Here is a 22,014-nt window from a genome sequence, read left to right as displayed (position 1 = left end):
TTGATTTTATTATTACAGTACTTCTACGACCTTTTGATCCTTTAATTGATGGTTGTTAATATTATGAGTTATCACAACACCATGTTTATTCAATAAACACAATTTCATTTTTCAATTGTAGGTATTTATTTGCCGTTGGGTCTAGTTTTGTATTAGTTGTTCGTTGGGTAACATATACTTGTACAAAGTGCATAAAGGTTATCATTATTGAAGAAAGAGGGTATAAACAAAGAAATAAGAAAGGAAACATGTTTTCTTATCGGCTAAATTGAAAACTAAACTGTTAAGAATTGTTATTTAATGATGAATATTTTATTGATTTGGTTATAGACCTATGCTTAAGCACATAATAACATTAACAACGATAATAACATACTAATGCAATTTTACTAATGAAGTACGAAGAGGATAAAATATATACAAACTCTACTCCTTTTTTGGGAGACAGAAAAATTGTTTCCAATAGACATCTAACTCAAGAAAAAATAAAAACTACGACAAAAAAATATGATAATCGAAGTACAAGAAATGACAGATAGTAACAAAAATTGTAGTATAAAAAAACTACAAGAGTAAAACTACGACGAGACTACACTCAACTATGTATTAACCTTCTACCCTAATTCGTGTGCTGCATTACTTCCTATTAAGGTCATATACTCCATAAGTTGAAACAGTGGCATGTCTTGTCTAATCATCTTTCACCAATACCTCTCCGACCTACCTTAACCTCTCATAAAATCATATTGTAACACATTGAACTTCCAGACTTTCGTTAATTTGAATCGTTTCACGCATGAAATTAGACCAAACTCGATGAATTTGATTTTGCCAAGGTATAAAGGTTAAATCTTTAGTGTAGAAAGAATAGTGTATTTGAATTAAAGTCATAAGGGACATCTAACACATAGTTGGTTGAAAGCTTCTCTACCAATTAAGTTTTCGTATAAATTTATACTAGGCTCTACTTCAAACAAACATATCTCTTTGAATATAAAGAATTGTGTAGACCATAATCTATAAATTAATGGTCTTCTCGTCCATTTTTCAAAGCATCCAACTGTTTGTCATTCTGAATTTGAATCAAGAAGTTATAGTCATTTTAGTGAAATCTTGTCAAACAATCACAGTTGAACCGAACCATAATTGAATTTTACGAACCTTAATAAGTCTAAAACAAAATTAAATGGGGATTGTTCCAAGTGAATTTACGATTCATGTCACGGTCTGTATATCTGGTAAACGATCTATATATCACATGTATATCTGGATATATTTTTTCAGATTTTATAAAAAGTTATTTTGAGTTTATTTACTCACTTTCACTTTTTGGTATACCCCTACAACCTCCAAGAGCTCTCTTTTACCCTACGAAATGTAGGTAAGTATTTTTCATAATATTACAACATAAATTCAAGAATTTTTACAAGATTCAAACATTTATCCTCCTATGTCTACTGAAATCAAGAACTCAATCCTAAGGGTCAAGACTTGATTTTGAGGAAGATCTACCACATATCAAAGGGATTATAACTTCTTACAAATCAATGTAATCATACTCTCATGATTTCTAAGTAATTCTAACATATGATTATGTATCATAAGCAATAATTTATGCTCAAAAACTTATAATATTACCTAGGACTTTCCGGCGCGGATACTAATTTAGTCAGGCTTCAATGTGTGTATTGGACACCGGATGAAAAATAAAATAAAAAATCTATTGTGTATTTTAGTTTTGACTTTTGACCTTTGTGTCACTTTATAAAAAATATTTTTTTTGTAAGACTTGTTTCTTAAATGCTTTTAAACTATGTTTCCGCTTCTATCTAAATATATACTCATGTTATGAGTACGCTTGGGCCAACAATTGCAACGGATGCCCGCTAGACCTAGGGTCTAGGATCGAGGAGTGATATATTCATAGTCAACTTCTTACATCTTCGCACTAGAATATCCACACATCTCATGATCTTCACATATCCAAATCATTTCAGCCTTATTGTCCTTTACAGGAGCCATTCTCACCTTATCTTAGTTATCATAATTTTTTTTATAAAAATTCAAGAAAGGAGGGTTGTACAAAAATGACCAAATTGATCATGGTGACAATAATTTTGAAAGTTAGGCTTATCTATTAGATGCCGTCAAGAAAAAAACTCAGTCCAACCATGTCCTTGTCTAATGCAAGTTTTGGGAATTTAATGTTTTTTTGGGTCTCATCACACACACGAGCATTCTATGAAGTATCCTCCAACTTCCATCAGAAAAATTTGAACATGTAATAGCACATGGGGCTGCTCTTTATTATTCAAAAAACAAAGATATTATTCTTAACAAATAAATAAATAAATAAATACGTTCAAAAAATTATAGAAAAAATTAAAAGGACCATCGATGGAATCTAAAGTAGTTGCATTAAAAGGACAGATTATTTATGTCACTTCCTCCGTCTTACTCCATCCGTTCACTTTTACTTGTTACACTTTAACTTCGCATATTTATTAAGAAAATAATTATTGATATATATATTTTACCAAGTTATCCCTATTAAATGATGTCTTGAAAATAATTTGAAAAATAAGTATTTAATATTAAAGGTAAAACATGAAGAAAAAAATTATAGTATTTGCTTGATATGTCAAAAGTGACAAATAAAAATGAAAATTTATTTTAGAAATAAGTGACAAGTAAAAATGAACAAAGGGAGTATATTAATTGTTTATTTTCTCTTTTATACTCTTTTATGAAGTCATAAATATAAATTATAGTTTCATTAATTTATGCCTTAGGAATTTTTGTTGAAAACTTTACAAATTTGTTTATACTTTCGAAAAAGAATTAATTGTAAAGGTAAAATTAAAAAAAAGGAAAAATCTTTTTGGCCAGAATGATATTTTATCTATGTTATTTTACCTTTTTAAACATTTTTACCTTTTTAACTTTAATATCTTTTAACTAAAAAATGGAAAAAAATATCAGTTTATTTTAAAATTAAAAAATATTATAGTTTTTTAAATTTTCTGGTCAAATTCTGACCAAATTTCTGGTCATTTAGCACTTCCCATAAAAAAAATATTAATTCTATCTTGATATTTTAAAGTGACATATAATTAAGGACAACTATCTCTAGTAATATGGACAATTAATATGGGACAGTGGGAGTAAAACTCTTAGGTCTTGTTTAATTTCCTTTAATACGAAAGATAAGGAATAACTAATTTTGAAATTAATTTTGGATGAATTTATCCACATTTAGTTGGATAAAATTACGAAATCTTATCTCAAAATTAAAATGTTATTTTTATTTCATATTAATTACGAAATAACTTGTTCCGAATCGAATGAATATTTAGAGATGGGGGCATTTTTATAGAGATATTAATTGGGCATACATGCTTGAGCCGACCATGCACAGATAGTGAACAAGAATTAATTAGAACATCCAACAAAGCATTTATTAGTTATTTTGGCTGCTAAAATTTAGTCCTTTTGTTCAATAATAGGTGTTTACTATGCTACTATTTTGAGATATCTAATAATATTTGTTTACTTTATGAAATCAATGGATAATTTTACACTTAGTTTCTATACTTTTATCGTTAATTATAGTCATTTCCTTATTACATTTTTCAAAACATTGTATTTATTATATTCAAAAGGTAATTTATTAAAATTACACATCTATTTATAATTTCTTAATAAGTATGCAAAGTCAATAGTGATCTTGTTGGAGTTAAAGTTAGGAAGAAAAATTAAGAGTTGAGGTTAGAAAATGATTTTTGAAAGTGAAGTTATTTGGACTTTGTGAGTGAAAATTGAAATAGTATTCCTCAAAATTTATTTTTCGAATTTCATATTCTCTAATTTTTAAGTTTTAAGTTGAAATAATAAATAAAATTTTAAAACAAACATTAAATCGTCAATATTATTTCAAAATATTTGAATTTGAAATAAAATATATGGCTCAAGGGTTGTTGAAAGGCAAGGAGATGACATTTATTTCGTTGGGCATAGGAATTGAAGCATCAAACTATCGGTACAATAGACTGAGAAATTTTAAAGAGTTTCTCCATTGAATAAGGTACAATAATTGTGATACTTTCTTCGACACAATTAAAATTTCGAGAGTCAATAAAAAGTGTAATTATTTTTAAAATATTTGAAATTAGTAATTATTATTATTAATAATAAAAAATTTATATAATATTCAAAATGCTTACAATTTCTATGTCTGAATTTATAATTAAAATTTTAAAAATTTGAAATAAATTAGGACGACAAATAAATTGAAACAAAAAAGGGGTATTATATGAGTTTTGCAGTTTAGAGATTTGAACGAGGTGACAGAAAAAAAGAAGTTGCAGTATAAGTCCCTATGGAAGTTGCAGTGGTCATTAATGGCACTCATGTTTTGTAGGTGTGCCTGCAAACATTGATGAATTACTGCTCCTTTTAAAATGAGACTGTAAAGGTCGAATGAGTAAGTTGCAATGCTATCATGATTCCCATTAAACATTTTGCCAATCATGCACATCCAAATGTACTTATTAGTAAAAGACAGGGCGTGAGGCGAGACATTTTATGTAGCATGGGGTGAGATGTAAGTCTCGAGATACGGGGCGTAGTCTCAATATATATTTACTTTTATAATTTTATTACTGAAAAAAGTAAAATTTTCAATTATTTTATAAGTAAATTTTAATAAATAACCTATAATGATTTTTATTTGAGAAAGGTATTAATAATCAATACTGAAGAAAAAAGTATTACAATTACTATTTGAGAAATATCATTACAACAATAATAAAAAATATGATTTAAAGCAAAAAAAGGTTCAAAAACCAAAAATGAATAAAAAAACGTCCAGAACTTACGTTTTTATGCTTGGAGCTTACGCCCTATGGATTTACGTCTTTAATTTGTGCCCGGAGCGTTTTTGGTACGCCCCGCTCCGAGACTCACCTCAAAAAATGTTTTTGAAAACACTGAGTAGTAATATAGAATCTCATTTGGTAGGTGATTTGTAGGTAAGTTAAGCAAACACTAAATTCTATATAAATAATATCATGTTGAATAGTACATAGTTGGTTAGAAAATAAGATACTTGTGTATAAAAAATTAATGTGTTTGATTTGAAATTAGAAATATGCATAATTAATACATATATAAGTTAAGAAGTATTTATACATTATTTTGTATAGAATAGAAGATGGAATAATTAATACATAAATAATTAAATTCTCCGAAATAAATAATATCATGTTGAATAGTACGTAGTTGGTTAGAAAATAAGATACTCGTGTATAAAAAATTAATGTGTTTGATTTGAAATTAGAAATATGCATAATTATTATACATTATTTTATATAGAATGGAAGATGAAATAATTAATACATAAATAACTAAATTCTTCGTATTAACTTCTCATTCAGAACCTTCATTGGTCTTCTATAGCTACTATCTTGAAGAACAATGCCAAAGAAAGTGTCAAATCAACGAGGGTCAAGTAACATGAAACGGTGGGAGTAGTCGTACAAAGATTCAATGATTCATGAAGAATGTTTATGATTCAAGTAGAAAAGATAGGAAACAAAAGGTGCTGAACTAGTGTAAATAACATTTTTCATTTCATCACATGTCAAGGTTTACAAATCTATTGCAGGACAAATACATATACATATAAATCTGAAATTTTGTTGCTTAGACATTTCACTTAACTAGGAATAGAAACAACAGCTTCTTTTGACATCCTCTTTCATTTTTGTACATATACTAGTTGTTTTATAGGTCTAACACCTTTTGACCTCATCGTAAATTTTAAATGAGCTACTAACTCGCAATCTACAGTCTGTGGCACCATTTTCATTTTCGTGCACACGCGTAGAGTTATGAATCCTATCGACTATGCAACTTGAACTTCTCTTGGCGGGTTGTTGCTCAACTAACTGAGGGGGCATGGAATCTGTACTTTCATCTTTGTAGTTCATGAAAGCTCCTAGGGCACCAAGAAACCCCTCATGCCGCAAGAACATTGCTTTGGCCTCACCCTTCGACCTGCACATAGTGCATTCTGTTAACTTGTGAATTCAGGAGAGATTACCTAGCAGGAGTCAAAAGTGATAAAATGCCAAACCACGTTTCAGTGAGAGCTAGTGAGCACTATTTTATTTTTAGAATGGTAACATAGCTAGCGAGAACTATTTATCCCTTATGTTAAAAGAGTATGCCAATCGATCAATATATCCTATGAAGTTCACACCAATTCATCACTAAGAAACTAATGTTATTCAAAAGATCTTTTTTTGTCAGGATGGTGTCCAGGCAAGCTTGTGCACACCTCGATTGTTTCACTGGATACCTGCTACGTCCCACTAGCATGGGTACCAGGTAACTCTACTAACCAAGGCTTATAATTCAAATGAAAATTATGGGAGCTTTATTTTCTTGGGTAAGTAACTTGGTAGTAAGGAAGATACCAATTATCTGACTATAGGTGGATATAGCAATTACCAGAAATCAACTGCAACGGAGATTGTGTCCATTGTATAAGCATGGTCACGAATGAAGAATCCTCCCAAAAAGATGCGCTTGAGCCCAAAACGAAGAGCATTTAAGTATGCAATCTAGAAAAGCAAAACCCAATTTAAGAAATAAGTCAGCAACAATAAGAAAATGACTTCTTTACAAATTTAACAAATAAATTATAGCAAAAGAAGGAGAGGCCCTATATTTCTTCCATTTCATGAGCGCTGGTTGCAAAGTCATACTTCGCAACTTATTCAGGTGTTCATGTTTGCCATTCTTGTTCAGTCAAAGCATCACTTCGGAACAGAATATCTAACATACTAAACCTTAGACCAACTTGGTGACACTTGTACAAAAATCAATTTGTTTAATGAAGACCACTATAATGAAATGTTTCATGGCAGAAAAGAGCATCATAAAATNACTGTGTTCACTTCTCGCATTATTTTCTTGATGTTATTGTCTCCTTTGGTGATTTTACACTATTTTCTTATTGGATGTTATGTTTTATATATTTTTTGTCTTTTACTTGGATTTGATGTACTTGAGCTGAGGGTCTTCCGGAAACAGCCTCTCTACCTCCACGAGGTAGTGGTAAGGTCTGCGTACACTCTACCCTCCCCAGACCCCACCTAGTGGGATTCCACTGGGTATGTTGTTGTTGTTGTTGTTGTTAATGAAGACCACTATAATGAAATGTTTCATGGCAGAAAAGAGCATCATAAAATCAAAATAGGAAATATAACTTCATTGAGGAACCAAAGTAGCAGAGATGCATGTGTATAACACCACCGGAGAGTTTCTAGAGATGAAAAGACTACAGACTAATGCAGAGGTCGTATTAGGTTGTAGTATCTTCCAATATTTGATGTCATTTTAACAACACTATGACATGTTACAATCAAAGTCCAAGAATATACACAGTTACTGTCAGCATGAAGTGAAAATGAGCAATACGAGGTATCCAATAAGTAATGGGTGGATTATTTATCTGCTCTTCACCTGAGTTTTCTTTCAATCCTTCTTTGTATCCTTGTGAGAGGAGAGTAGTATGCAAAACAAATCTAATCGGAACAGTATTATTCTTAATATGGAGAGAAATGAAATATTCTCAGTCAGGAAAGGCTACAGATACTGCTGAGAGAAACATCATGACCCGCATAATTACCTGTCCGATGTTATTTGAGATCATCCTTAAGAGGGACCGGGCAATGTCTTCTGGTTTGTAGTCTTCGAGCTCTTTGTTTTCTGAGATTGCCTTGCCGAAGCTAGACGCTATGGCTGTTGATGCAAGGCCAATCTGTCATGTATCACTAAATAAGCTTTTGGTATGTGAATAGCGCATTTAGAAAAACTGAAAATATGGGAACTCGATTTGCAAAATACATCAACTCCTCTTATGATAGATTTCAATTACTTGGCCAACATCCAACAGCAGAAACAGTGGTCAAATAAGGAACTGTTTAGTGGAGTTAATGAGTTCATCTATAACAACTGAAAACTGAAAGGATTTGCAAATGAAAAAGGTACGGATAGCCTCAAATTATAATGGAGGATAAAATTAAGACATTTTGTATAGTAGAGGAGCATTTTAGACCCTTTTCCCTAATTTTAATGACTTTTCTCCAAATTCTCACCAACTGAAGGGGCGGTGTATATTTCAAGCAATTAGTGTAATCAAAGGCGAAAGCGCAAAAAAGCTCTAAGGTCCGGGGGGCTTTAAGCGCAAAGCGCAAATAAAGCATGGGCTTTAATGAAAAAAGGCGCAAAGGGAGAAAAAAATACAACTATATATGTTTATTCCAAGACTAATAATTATAAACAGGAATGACAAATATATGACCAATGAAATTGAATTTTTTTTATTATAAAGTGAAATTTCAATTGTTTAGTGTCAATTCTTCATAAGAGGCTCATTGGCAAGGAAAAGTTTGTCTTAGAACCTTGATGACGACACTGAAGCGCACATAAAGCGAGGCAAAGCGCTCAACACGTTTTGAGCCTCGCTTCAAGGCTTAAGCGCGCTTAAAGCGTGCCTTTGATAACACTGCAAGCAATACAAGAGAATTAGTGTCAATTTGCGTCTGGCATTGTTTGCAGCACCTTTCCAAAGCGCACATCATGACTGGAATCATTTCTTTCTAGTGCCTAGTGTCGACAAGGAAATTATTAAGAACATTTAGACCATTTAGACAATTGGGAACAAGATTGTGACTCCATCCATACTTTTGGGGATGAAATGAGAATTTCTGTACACAAGAGGCCCAATAAGAGCAAGAAAATATAAGACAAAAAATCCACTCAGGGGGGTGTGCAATTTATCAATTTGAGAAAAGGTATACACACAATGACACAAGACATGAACTTGAAAACTGTAACAAGCTAGCCTTAAAATTCTCCTGTATAAAGGTCTAACGTTGGCAGAGCACATCTGGAGCAAAACAGAAAGTAGATTAAAGGAACATGAACAAAAGGGAGATGCAGAATGAAGAGAAAAAGAGGCTTAAGAGGGTGGTTGACTCAACTTATCATTTCTTTATTCTTCACACTTCAAAGCGATGAGAAGGCACAAGCAAAGTTCACTCTACTAGTGTCATCCCTTTTTTGCTTGTGATCAAAAATGAATTTACTTTCACCTATCTTGATAAGAGAACCTTTACAGTCAAAACATAGTGGATTGAGGATGTGATGGACACAAATTGGGAGTTGGGAAAGAAATTGCTCAACTTGGACTAAAGTTTGGACTTTGGAGACCATTTCCATTTTCTATTTTTTCCATTACTCAATTAGACTTTTCTATATCCAAGATGTGACATATTGGACCTGTCGATAGTTTAAACTGCAACAGATCCAAATGAAAGACAGAAAAGGTGTAAAAGAGCATAAAGAAAAATAAATTACACAACAAAGTTTATACCTTTGAATAGTCCAATCCCCCATAAATATCTCCAACGAGCATGTCTATCACTCTGTTGTTTCCCTGATGGCTCAATTCCAGTAACTCATCAAAACTGTAATAACGAACACATAAGAAAATTCTGCAGAAAAAGAAAACAATTGACTAGATTGAAAATCACTACTTATAATTGAAATGAAAATAACCTTTGGCATTTGGTCAAAAGTTTCCCTAGTCCCAAGAAAGTGCCACCACCGACGCTAGTTCCACTAACTCTCTGAAATTTCCCATCTCCATCTACCTAAAAGGCATAAACATAAAATATTCATATAATAAAGAGTGAGTCGGCTATGAAGTGCCAAAATATGCAGTGGCATATGCAGAATTATTTGTGAGCAGTGTCAGCATTTAAAGAAGCGAAATGAACAAATCAAAGACCTATATCTAGAACAGTTTTGATCGAGTTTTTAGTTCTTAAAATGTATTAATGAAAACATCATCAGAAATATAATTCAAAGGAAATATTTTCCTCATTAAGACATGAAAAAGAATTTTTTTCCATCCACAATAAGGAATTTTTGGTATAGTTGATTATTATGGTTGTGGAGTTGGGGATCATTTATTTCAACATCATTTTTTTATTTTAATAGATAAGGCTAAGAAAATGTAAAACATACATGTCCAGCTGAGGCTCGAAACCCTGGCCTAATTAAGCTAGTAACGTGCTTAACCCATCAGACTAAGAAGTCTACTTTATACAGTACCGTCAAGTTATATTATGTATAGTTTATTCTTACATTTTATTTATAAGTAGTAAAATTTTCTGATCAACCGGCCTAAGGTAGCTCTGCCACTGAAAATACATAAAATTCATAATTGATTGCAGATATCACCCTGCTCTTGATAAAATTATGATTGAATTCTTTTCATTCTAGAACGGAAATATATACAAGCAGTTATGGCTCATAAAAGCCTCCTAACTCGTGGCTTCAGTCAACAAAAGTTTCCAGCAACTCAAGTCACAAGTGTGCATTAATCCTTTAGAAAATGCTATGAAGTCAAAAGGTCTTCTTACTTCAGGGTCTTATATTACTGTTCTAGTTCTTCTATATCACTCTGCATCTAGCAACCCATCAAAGCCCACCAGCCTGAGATGACTATGTAAACCTAAACTGTCAGTACTTCTGAAATTCATTAGCAACCCAATGCAGATTGTAGTGAATCTAGTCAAGTTCTTGGTCAAGATCATTTACACATGCTTACTAAATGCAGTAGTATACCAACGTTATCTTGCTGACATCAAAGTTAGTTGGAAAATAACATTTAAGAATGGGGATCTTCACATATGAGAAAACCCAAGGTAAATTCTTTACTTCAAGGGACCAAATTAACTAAGAAAATAACATAGTGGTTGTAGGTATTAACTTTTTTAATTTATAGATTGTCTGCTAACTACTATGCAGAAGATCAACTACTTTTCCTGCACGAGATAATATAAGCAATAAGAAATGCACCCACATGTTGAAAACAGAGAGATGAAAACTGCATGTTGGAAAACAGTGGAACAGTATGAAGCATATGGAATGTCATCTAAATCATGCGTGAAACAGGATAAGGAGAGCTTTGGTGAACTCCTTGCAGGTCCTAACCATTGAAGATCAGTGTGAATTATTGTTTACATTGAATTGGAGGAATCTAGCTGTGAAGCTTACCTTTATCATGCTAACCCCAGACCCAATGTTGACAAGGAGGTAGGGATACAAATCATTCTGATCTATCTGCACATACTCCTTTTGACCTCCAATATATGTATAAACTTCATGGTTGACAGCCTGCTCAGAGAAAAAGAGAGGAATGGGTCAAACAAACCTCTTTTTTTTAAAAAAAATAACAATATTTTGTACTAAAAATTAGAAAAGAGCAGGAAATTTATGCAGTTGAGAAGGTTTTCTGTTGCCACTGTGGTCTTAGCCTCACTAGTTAGGCTTAAATTCTGGAGACTTCTTGGTCTCGTGGAAAAGACTCAATAAATTAACAGATTTTCTGGCCTTAAAAAGAGTACTTCATATACCAGAAATTATCGAAATGTACCATACCAAGAAAGGGAAAGGTATTCCATATGCTACTCGTACTCAATTCAGCTAAACACTGGATGGAGGAGAGAAAAGAGAAACCACTACTTCCATGAGAAATGTGCCTTTATCAATCTTTTACCAGTCTTGAGGGCGCAGCATTCCATCAAGCAAGCAGTACAGAATCATGATAAATTAATAAAACAATAAACCCAGTAAATTAGGCAATACACACATATATCATTTCCCCAAGCAAGAAGCTAATATAGAGAAAAACGCATATGTATTCCTGGGACCACAAATACCTTCCAGGTACTTAATAGATTAAGTAAACCAAGGTGAAGATTGGCGGACAAAAGAAATATAAATTATTTTTAAAAAGGATTTCATGTGCCTGGACTTCAATATCTGAAGAAAATAGTACAAACCAAATACTGCTTTCTGCTATAAAAGAAAACCCACCTTAAGCAGAAAATTTGCTCCAGTAACAACAGACTCCATTTCCTCTACCTTGTCCAGAGTTAGGCCAAGTTTTTCTTTGAATAGATCGGCAAACTTGAAAGCTCCTCCACCTGTTGCCTGTTCAAGCATAAAACTCATCAAAAGGTTCCATGGGTCTTATAACTTTAGCATTTCACCATATAAATTAGTTACAAATATTATGACGAAAAATTCTACTACAGCTCTTCGGTGACCATGGGTGCTTTGACCCCCAAAAAGATATAGTCCAGCCATTGGCAGAGGGACATCTACAAGACCTGATTAATGTCTTTTCAGAAAATTGTACTACATGCAAGGGTTTCTGTGCAATGTTTTAGCTCTAAGCTTGAATTCTTTTATGAATACTATGTCTAGTGTATTTAGAACATTTTACCAATCAGACACTAATGCATACACTATTAACTCTGACACATTAGTTTAATTACACTTCATTGAATTGTGGACATTCCGATTAAAAGTTTTAACTACAGAGTACATTTTTATTTATTTATTTCAGGTCATTACCACTCCCCATGTGGCCTCTTCCTTTTTCTTTTGGGTTAGCCAAGCATTGCACATTATTTTGTTTATCGGTGTGAGACTCAAATTGAAGAACTCTACTTACTCTAATACCATATTGATTGACCTAAACCACCTTATCTTAAAGTTTAAATTATAAGAAAGGTCACTTATTTATTTATTTGGTTATTCATTTATTTGGTTATTCATTTATTTATTCTAGAAGGAGAAATGCATACACTATTTATTTCCACTATATAAAAACTTAATTTTCAAGAAGTATTAAACTTTGAAAGGACATTCTAACAATAAGAAGACTGCAGTGTGTAGCTTCCTCAGTACTTATCATTGAGTAGCTTCTCCAGCAAACCATAATTGATCTGCTGGACTTCTGGAAGCTTGTTTCATCCCACAATGGATACAAATATTTTTTCTTTCTAATGAAGTTTTAGGGTATAAAAATTCCTCAAAAAACTAAGGACTTGAGGAAAACTCTCCTATAATCACCTAATGGAGCAAATAAAAAGAAAAGAGGTGGGAAACAGAACCAACATCTTTGAAATAACTCCTTTACCTTAATCTTGATCTTGTCAACAGCATGAGAATGATGACATTGAGCACCTGTAACCATTGTAATATGTAAGATTTAGGGAGGTCATGACATAATACAACTTATTCAAAAGAAGCATAACAAACTGTGGGTATAAACTTTAAAGTGAAGATTTCCTCTTAAACTGAGCATATGATTCCTACGGTGACCAAAGTACCTAAAAGCTTAACTGAAACTACATATAAATGATATTTCTGTCCGTACTAGACTGTTTGTACACTTTAAATACGCTAAGGATTCTGTTCTGTACACTTTACTTGCAAGAATTCAAATTCTTTCAATCATCCACAGTTTAAAGTTTGTAGAAATGTTTTCTGTGCCACGTTAACTTAGAGATTATTTAATATTGTTCTTCCACTATCACTAATAAAATATATAAGTAAATTAACATCTTAAAGTCCATGTTAGTATTAAAGCAACTGCTTAAGTGTAGATCCAGCTGATCTGTTTTCTTTTTCTTTCCAATCTCCTCCAACTCCTGAATTCTCTCAGTGCTACTTACGAGCAAGAGTTTATTTCATGTGCTCTCTATTCGAGCTTCTTGACCATTGAGAGGCCATCTTTGTTGTCATCCTCTTCACTCTACTACACCGGAGAAGAGCTATGCTAGGAAAAGAATCCTTGCCCTGCGCCTCTATTTCTTCACTTTGTAAAGATGGACAACGGGACAGAAAAGAAACACAAAGGAGTAGACATAAGATACAAAATTTAATACTTGGTGGCTAAAATTGAAAATTTGGTTGATGTGTATACTGTGAATTATGAGCTGCATTACAAAATCTGGGTGAACTAAATAAAAAAGGAAATAGTGACAATCAGGATCAAGCTCAGCCACACATGTACATATTCCTAACGATGCTGACAGCTCCGATGAATTAGATTTACGTATAATCAAAGGAGAAACAATAAATTCTTCTTCACTTATCAAAATATATTAAGTTCATGTTCATAATCAAGCTCCCTATAATGATTACCTGGCTGCCAGTTCGTAACCAATTAAGTCACCATAGGAAAAACAATTACATCTAAGGTGTAAGCACCACAAAGAATACCTACCGCATTGTTGAAGTTTCTTGGAAGACAAAAACTTTATGCAGTCCTCAATCTTGCTAGTCTCGAATTTAACGAAATAAAGCCTGCCACTAAGAATGTGATGGTTAAGGTCTCCATTGGGAACTTCCTGTCTTTCTTTTGATAACGTTGGTGCCTCATCATTTGTGCTGCACTTACTGTTGGTTGAAAAGTATACAATCTTGATGAGGGAGCCTGCAAAAGAAAAGGTCCTTTCATTTAGCATTTTCCCTATTTTGGTCCTCAAAATATTCTTTAATAGGTAGTTAGTAGGAAGATTTTTAAAGCCAGCCAAGTTGCATAAAGCTTCTTCAATATCTGACTGTGTACATTGGAGATGCTTATCAACATATTGTAAAATAGTTAATTTCTGTTCTACTTATGAAAAAATTAGTGAGATTCTATATCCCTTTTATGGAACGCAAGGACTTCCGAATTCCAAAGTAGAGTAGGAAATGACAATTGTAAACTAAGACCGAAGTTCTGTTGCAAAGAAAACTAAGAATTTTCACTAAGACGCATTCAGATGTACCTTGAGTTCATAAACCATCTATCTAAAAGTTGATAATCTACAAAAATGCTTAAGTTACCTAGCACAGAAGAAACTGGTCGACTTCTGGAGATCACTCTCAGTTGATGATATTTCTTTATCACTCTCAGTTGATGATATTTCTTTATCACTCTCAGTTGATGATATTTCTTTGTTTTCAAAGAGTGGTTTTAGCTAGATTAGACCTTGAACAACTACCAATTCCAACAAGAGTCTTTTTGTTAATTTTGATCAGTCAATTCCAACAATTGTTGTTCCAAACTAGGGAATCATTTCTTCAAGATTGATACGTTCTGATTGTCGACAATCTCATATAAATGGTTTTAGTCCAGTCCCCTTTCACACTTGTCCAACCACATTTACAACTTCCTATTGGATATGTCCATTTTGCCATTCAAATATCCGCCTCTTTGCTCAAGCCTCCCTCTTAGTTAAGATTAAAATGAACTTTCGAGCTCAGAGAAAAAACATGATTCAATGGTATATCACTACATAGGATTGCGAAATGAAAATAAGATGTTGGATCATCACTTAATTAAGTAGAACTAGTGAACTAGTGCAATACGGCTGTATATGAATTTCGTTTTTTCCACATTTTCATTTTTATGAATCAATTACTCTGCCATCTCATTCATCCCCCTTTAACCCTCATTGAAACCTATATTCCTCATTGAAACCTATATTGCTCAGACTCTCCAAAAATGTTGCCAAACCCATGTCGGATCCTCCAAAAATGCACTACTCCATCCAATACCAACCCAATAACATTTTTGAAGAGTCCGAGCAACACATATTGAAACATGAAGTCCAGCATAAACCATCAAGCACATAGCAATTCCAGAAGTTTCTGAATTTCTCTTTCTTAGTTCCTTAGTTAACATAACTGAATGATGAGTCTCAATACAAAAAAAAAAACTTTTCTTCTTCTTCTTTTTTCTTAAACCCTATCGAACTAATAAGAAACAGAAAAACAATCAACTTTCCAAATTCCCAACCAAAATCACATAAAAAGTAAAATGCACGTTTCACTTTAACAAATTAGAATCTCAAGATCTCACACACCCACAAAAAAAAACAGAAATGTACGATTTGAACAAAAAATTACCTCCAATGTCAATAGACAAATGTGAAATTTCATCAGCAGAAGTGGAATCACTCTTTTCTAATTTCCCATCAATTCCTTTAACCTCCATATCCGATCCTTCTGCCGCTTCTTCTTCTTCAAAGAACACTCAGTTAAGTGGAAAATACAATTCTGATTCGAAAAAAAAATTCACGATCGGCGAAGAATATATAGCATTTTGTTCAAAAAAGAGCTGCTATACTTCATTAGTCATGGGGTTTGCAGGCCACCTAATTCATTTGAACAAAAAAAAACATGTAATTTTTCTCTTTGGATTTGACCAAATACAAATTTACAATTAATTAAGATAGGCTTGCTATTTTTATATTTTTTTGGAATCCAGATAACCCGCCGTCACTATAACCTTTGCCATAGTCTCTACCCTTCGGGTGAGGTGCTCACTGAGTAAATCCTCACTGTGTAATAGCCAATCCACATGGAGATGTAAACCGCACTAGGCAAGCCTTATGCGACAGGGCTCGACTCAAAAGACATTAAAGAGGGATCAATCCTAAATTATCTGTGTGAATAATCACTCTCTAAACCAACTGAGTTATTCCGAAGGAATAGGCAAACTATTATTGGTGCTGTAATAATAATGGATTGGTAGTGGGCTTAAGCTAATTTTTGGTAGTTAATGGCGCATTACATTGCCCCAGACGGTCAGACAAGACGGCCGAATTTTATTTGCTCCGTTATATATTAATCCGTGTGTGTTGTACGTGTATATTAAATTAATTATATAGATGTGATATACATAGTATTTATGATCAATCAACAATTGCATGAAATGTTTTTTCACAAAACAAAGAATCAAAGAATAATTGAAAAATAATTTGTGAAAATTCAGTTAAATTTAATCATGAACAAATACAAGCGTATCTCAAATTTCATTGAACTCAAACTACTCAACGATTGCAAATCATATAAGATTAAGAAAAATAAAGTTTACAAGTGGCATATCATAAGTGTCCTCTCCACCTTCCAATACACCTCATTTCTTTCTCCCGTCCCATACCTTCATCCTCACACCCCATCACTCAACTCTTATCTCCCATAATATTTATCTAATTTATATATAAATAATATTTTCTATATATATATCAAACATATAAAATAAAATAAAATAAAATAAAAACTCTTTATTTTCTTAGAAAACATTCTCTATCGTACCAAACAATCAAACATACATCAAATTATGTAAAAACATTTAAAAAGGGGAGACGTAGTGCCTTATCTCACTTTATTACATAAATAGAATGGATAATATCAAACTATTCTTTTACAGAAAACGTATCAAAATGAAGTTTCTTGTTTTGTTTTGTTTTGTTTTTTTGTTTAGGACATCTAAATAATCTAATTTATTTATAGCTTAAGCAGATATTTTAGCAGTGTCGTGAAGAAGTTCATCAAAATTCACCAAACTTTGAGGGGTATGTGTCACTAGTGAGGAGAGTGAGGACCATGAAGTTTTACCAAATTTGAAGCTTGAGGGCCATGGTTCTAATTAATAATAGTCATGGAATTTTTAAATTTAAATACGTGGTATATGGATAGATTGAATATGCAGTGTTGAGAATTATTAGAGGTATAAATCTCGAAAGGTTGAATTTAGAATGGCGTTCTTGATAGGATAGGATCAGAGATCTTTCTTACGATAATGTAGAAGAAAAGATAAAAGGGAGACAAAAATATCAGAAGGATGTGCACATACAAGATCGCACGAACTTGAGCCGTGCAAAAATATTAACTAGTGCCACCAACGATTTTAATTTGACATATTATGGCACATTGGGTTTCGTACTGTAGGGCTCTAAAGAAACCTTCTTATTGGTTGAGGCCCCTTTGTTGTAATCTATAAATAAGTCGATCTTTTCCATTTAATTGTAGGAATATCCTATTTTCCGAGCAACGCAGCAACAATAACATTATTAATATTCCTTTGGCTAGAACTTTGATTGGTTAACTAAACTACATTATTGTAAGTGTTGAATGTGAAATTAAATAAATAAAAAAGTTCTTTAATTACTTAACATGCAATGATTTGACAAAATCACTATGACATTATAGTAGCCGTCACACATTATTAAAAAAGTTCACGTGTTAAACATATGAAAAAGAATCAAATTCACAAAAGATTTAATTAAAGAAAAATAAAATTTTACCAAAAAACATTTATTAGACGATGAGTTCGTAATCATTCGTCTTATACTAATCTCTCCTATTTATTTTTATTTGTTTATCTGATTTTGATTTGAAATATAGTTTGAAAAAGTAAATATATTTGCATCTTATAGTCTAAAATTAAAGATATGTAGAATATACTAAAATGTCTTTATATTTGTAGTCTTAAACATGTCAGGTGGAAAGTTGATATTAAAAAGTTATTAAAAAAATGAATCAAAAAGACAAGTGAGACAAACAAATTGAAACGAACGGAGTAATATATTGCTAAAATTTATAGATCTTAAACTCTTACCATAATTGTAAAGAGTGTCACATCAGCCGTTTAAGAGATGAATCATCTCTTTATTATGATTTGAACAATCCTCACTTCTTGAATTAACTTTTGGGATTAAGTTAAGACGTTCGGGATCTATTTTCTTACATGCATGGTATCAAACCAGGACTCATTCCAATTTAATTTAATTTTCGATATGGAGCCTCCATATAACCCTGAGCGTGTGATAAAGGGAAGGGGGAGGGGGGGGGGGNGGGGGGGGGGGTACTGAAGATAGAGTCCCATACATCGGGCTTTTAAGATATGAGTGACGATCTCTTTAAATATATTATTTGAACAATAACTAGTTTTTGGGGTTAAGTTAAACTCAAAATTCATTTCTTTGTGATAACATGTGCTACGCTAACATTAATACATAGAAATTAACTAGATAGAGACTTGCATTTTTTCTTGTAGTCAATTATAGTATACTTTGCTTTGTTTCAAGAAAGACAAATCCTCATCATATACCTCATTTCCTATACTTTGATATATGTGAAAGAGATTGGAAAGGGCCTTTTAAATGAGATGAAAGTTACTGTTTAAACAAAACAAGCATGAGCCCAGTCTAGCCAGCCCATCAGCCCCATGGGAAACCTGAAAAAATTACTAAAACTTACTAATTTGAATCATTTAAATCAACAATCAATGTGTGTTGTGGATACATGAGAAGGGGAAAAACATAGTCAAACACACAGCTCTATATATATATTGAAATGTTGTTTTCAGATTAATAACAACTCTCTCTTCAATACTTGCAGTAAAAAAAATTAAGTCATATACATGAATGATAATGTTTTTATGTTGGTTATAAGTATATATATACCCCACTGTAAAAACGTATCAATAAAATTTGTGGCCTAAAATCAAATCTTAGTAAAAATATTTTTTATTCTAGTGACATTAAACTAAAGGTACGTGTGACATACTACAAGTAATATTCTTTGTATCTTAGCAGGTGTGTGTACGTTGATTGTTTCCTATAGGCCCTCGTCTCAAGTAAATTAATTTCCAACATATTACTGGTTTCTCTATATATAAATAACTCAATTCCATTCTAGATTCCTCTCTCACTCCACCTTATAAAATATAGTAAAAACCAAGCAAGAGATTGAGAAGAAAAGATGTCAACATTGAACAACCATTTGTTTGAACTCCAAGACACAATTTGCTATGTGCAATGTGGATATTGTACTACAATATTACTTGTAAAATTCAACTTTGTTTCTTTATTTATTAATTTTAGTTACTACTAAACTCATGAAATTACTTCTTAATATCATCTCTACATATTTTAATTTAAAAAATATATATACAGGTTAGTGTGCCATGCAGCAGCTTGTGCAACAAAATAGTAACAGTGAGATGTGGGCATTGCACTACTCTCCTCTCTCTCAACTTGGTTAAACCTTCTCTTCATCTCTTTGCTTCCTTCAACCAAACTCATCAGGTAAACTTCTATACACTGACAGTGTAAATAATTTTTATATTATTAAGTCACTTAAAAGATTACTATATACGATTGTCTCATCTGAAAGAAAAATAAGATAGATTACCTATTACAACATGTTAAAATTAAAATATATATATACTATCAGTGTATATAAGTTAAATTCGTCTTTTTTGCTTCGATTTTAGCAGCCAAAGCCGCCAGTTGACAAGGAGGAAATTGATGATGCTAATAAGAAGAATGCAAACTCAGAAAGCCAAATTATGACCTCATCAGATGAAGAAGATCAATTGGAGAATAATGTTCTTCCTCTTAATCAAGTCGTTAATAAACGTAAAGTTTCATTCTTCTTTCCATCCTTCCAAATTTTTTAAATTTTGTGGTATGTTGTTCCGCCAACAAAGAGCGAATAAGAATCAAAGTTCTCTATGGTGATGTCAGAATTTGTATCTATTTAGTAGTCAGGTCAACCTGCTAGTTTAATTTCTTTGATCCCACTTGGTCTTCCTTGCTAGGGATAATATTTTCTTAATTATTCATTTATTACGTATGTTACTCCTAATAATTATAACGACATATATATATATATATATCTAATTATCATACTACATTTTTTTTCAGCTCCAGAGAAGAGACAAAGAGCTCCATCGGCTTATAATTGCTTTATCAAGTACATTTTCAGTTTAATAATTATCCTAATTAATTATTTTAAACTCGTAAATATTATAGACTAATAATTATATTATTTTATATTAAAATTATTTGCCAATACTTTATTTTTTTTTAACAGAGAAGAGATCAAGAGGCTGAAGACTCTATATCCCAACATGACTCACAAGCAAGCTTTCAGTACCGCAGCAAAAAATGTAAGATATATTTTTATTAATTTACCCTTAATAAATATCTTGAAAAAGATATAGTTGTTTAATCGTTTTTTTGTTATATAAAATCTTCTTAAGTTAAATCAGGGTAAAATTGGAAGAACGTCATTAATATGTCGTTGATTATATGAAACACCATAAAATGAAAAAAATAAAAACACCAATTGTTTTAAAACTGAGTGAATAATTTCCACCCAAGATCTTATTTTCATTAACCTAGATGGAAATCTAATTTTTAAATAATTAATTGATTTTGATTTCAGTGGGCCCACTTTCCACCAAGTCAACATAGAGGAGGCTGTAGTGTTGGAGACAGGAAAATGGCAAAGGTACATCCCTAGCTAAATGAAATTGGCAATTAAAATTTTTGCATAATGATTGAAGAAACCTATGTGATAATCCATAAATGGACCAACAAAAGTACATTCATATAATAAGCTAATCCTAAAGTTAAAACAAAACAAAATAGCTAATAGAAATTCGAACTTTTGAACATATGAAATCAGCTACGAAATTTTTCGATAACTCTTAGTTAATCTATCGTTAAAAAGCTTGTAGTCAATTTTTTATTATTATAACATGTCGCTTAATGATATTAGCATGAAATATTTATTGTTTAGCTACATACATATCCGTTTTCTAGTAGTAGTGATTATTAGCACCAAAAAACATAACATGCACTCATTTATTCGGTTGAGATCTTATATTATATCATGTTATTTAACAAATAATAGTTAATCTTTACACTGTCAACGTATATAATTACGAAATTACGACATGTTCTATGCTAAAAAGATCATTTCTTGATAAACATAATGGTATTTATGACAATGATTTTGATTGGATTGAATAGCTGCCCCAACCACCATACATATCAAAGTATTAATAATATTTCCCTTAATTGGTATCAATTTATTCATTCATATCTATTAAAATTAAACCTTTTATATATAGGTTTCTGCTGCAAGAAATTCTATGGTCCCAAGAGATAGCAATGGTTTAATTCCTTGAAAGAAATGTTTCGAGTACGATTTCGTCTCATGAGTGAAGTGATCTCAATCATTCCGAAATCAAAAAATTGAATTATGTATTGTCTAGCTAGTAGTAGTACTGTTGGTTTCAATTTCTATTTGTGTTAAAGATGCTATTGTCAATTTATATGGTTATTGAAGTTTCTGTTTGCAACTTTTGGAAGTTTGAAAGTAGTCACATATATATAATATAAGATATAATAATAATTTATGTATTTGATGCATTATATATATATGGTGTGTGAATTAATCAAATGCTATGTGATGAATCTTTTTAATTGTTTAGATTAGCTTAAATGCAAC

The 22,014-nt window shown here is 31.9% G+C and overlaps 2 protein-coding genes across 2 annotated transcripts; one reads left to right on the top strand and one right to left on the bottom strand.

Annotated features, from left to right (window-relative positions):
• Positions 1-5,600: 5,600 nt before the first annotated feature.
• LOC125867953 (pantothenate kinase 1) lies at positions 5,601-16,201 on the bottom strand. The gene is made up of 10 exons (XM_049548543.1): positions 15,832-16,201; positions 14,162-14,371; positions 13,070-13,116; positions 11,959-12,075; positions 11,137-11,256; positions 9,631-9,725; positions 9,446-9,539; positions 7,697-7,828; positions 6,514-6,626; positions 5,601-6,057 (listed from the first exon to the last, which is right to left on the bottom strand). Exons 1-10 carry the CDS (start codon positions 15,917-15,919, stop codon positions 5,793-5,795), a joined length of 1,281 nt encoding a protein of 426 aa, XP_049404500.1. The 5' UTR covers positions 15,920-16,201; the 3' UTR covers positions 5,601-5,792.
• Positions 16,202-19,457: 3,256 nt separating this feature from the next.
• LOC125867963 (axial regulator YABBY 4) lies at positions 19,458-21,697 on the top strand. Its single transcript, XM_049548553.1, has 7 exons — positions 19,458-19,557; positions 19,668-19,799; positions 19,988-20,132; positions 20,421-20,469; positions 20,590-20,665; positions 20,944-21,009; positions 21,635-21,697. Exons 1-7 carry the CDS (start codon positions 19,474-19,476, stop codon positions 21,689-21,691), a joined length of 609 nt encoding a protein of 202 aa, XP_049404510.1. The 5' UTR covers positions 19,458-19,473; the 3' UTR covers positions 21,692-21,697.
• The last annotated feature ends 317 nt before the right edge of the window (positions 21,698-22,014 follow it).

This window comes from Solanum stenotomum, chromosome 6 (genome assembly GCF_019186545.1).
Source record: "Solanum stenotomum isolate F172 chromosome 6, ASM1918654v1, whole genome shotgun sequence".
NCBI classification, from domain to species: domain Eukaryota; kingdom Viridiplantae; phylum Streptophyta; class Magnoliopsida; order Solanales; family Solanaceae; genus Solanum; species Solanum stenotomum.
Note: the sequence above shows the minus strand (reverse complement) of the source record. Positions and strands in the feature narration are given on the sequence as shown.

Bases quoted from the DNA above. Each gene is read 5' to 3' on its own strand.
- LOC125867963 (XM_049548553.1), top strand. From the start codon at position 19,474: ATGTCAACATTGAACAACCATTTGTTTGAACTCCAAGACACAATTTGC. The intron at 19,800-19,987 runs GTAAACTTCTAT...CTTCGATTTTAG, and splicing joins CCTTCAACCAAACTCATCAG to CAGCCAAAGCCGCCAGTTGA. The intron at 21,010-21,634 runs GTACATCCCTAG...TTTTATATATAG, and splicing joins GAGACAGGAAAATGGCAAAG to GTTTCTGCTGCAAGAAATTC.
- LOC125867953 (XM_049548543.1), bottom strand. From the start codon at position 15,919: ATGGAGGTTAAAGGAATTGATGGGAAATTAGAAAAGAGTGATTCCACT. The intron at 11,257-11,958 runs GTGGGTTTTCTT...TTCTCTGAGCAG, and splicing joins GAGCAAATTTTCTGCTTAAG to GCTGTCAACCATGAAGTTTA. The intron at 9,726-11,136 runs GTAAGCTTCACA...TATGCCTTTTAG, and splicing joins CTGGGGTTAGCATGATAAAG to GTAGATGGAGATGGGAAATT.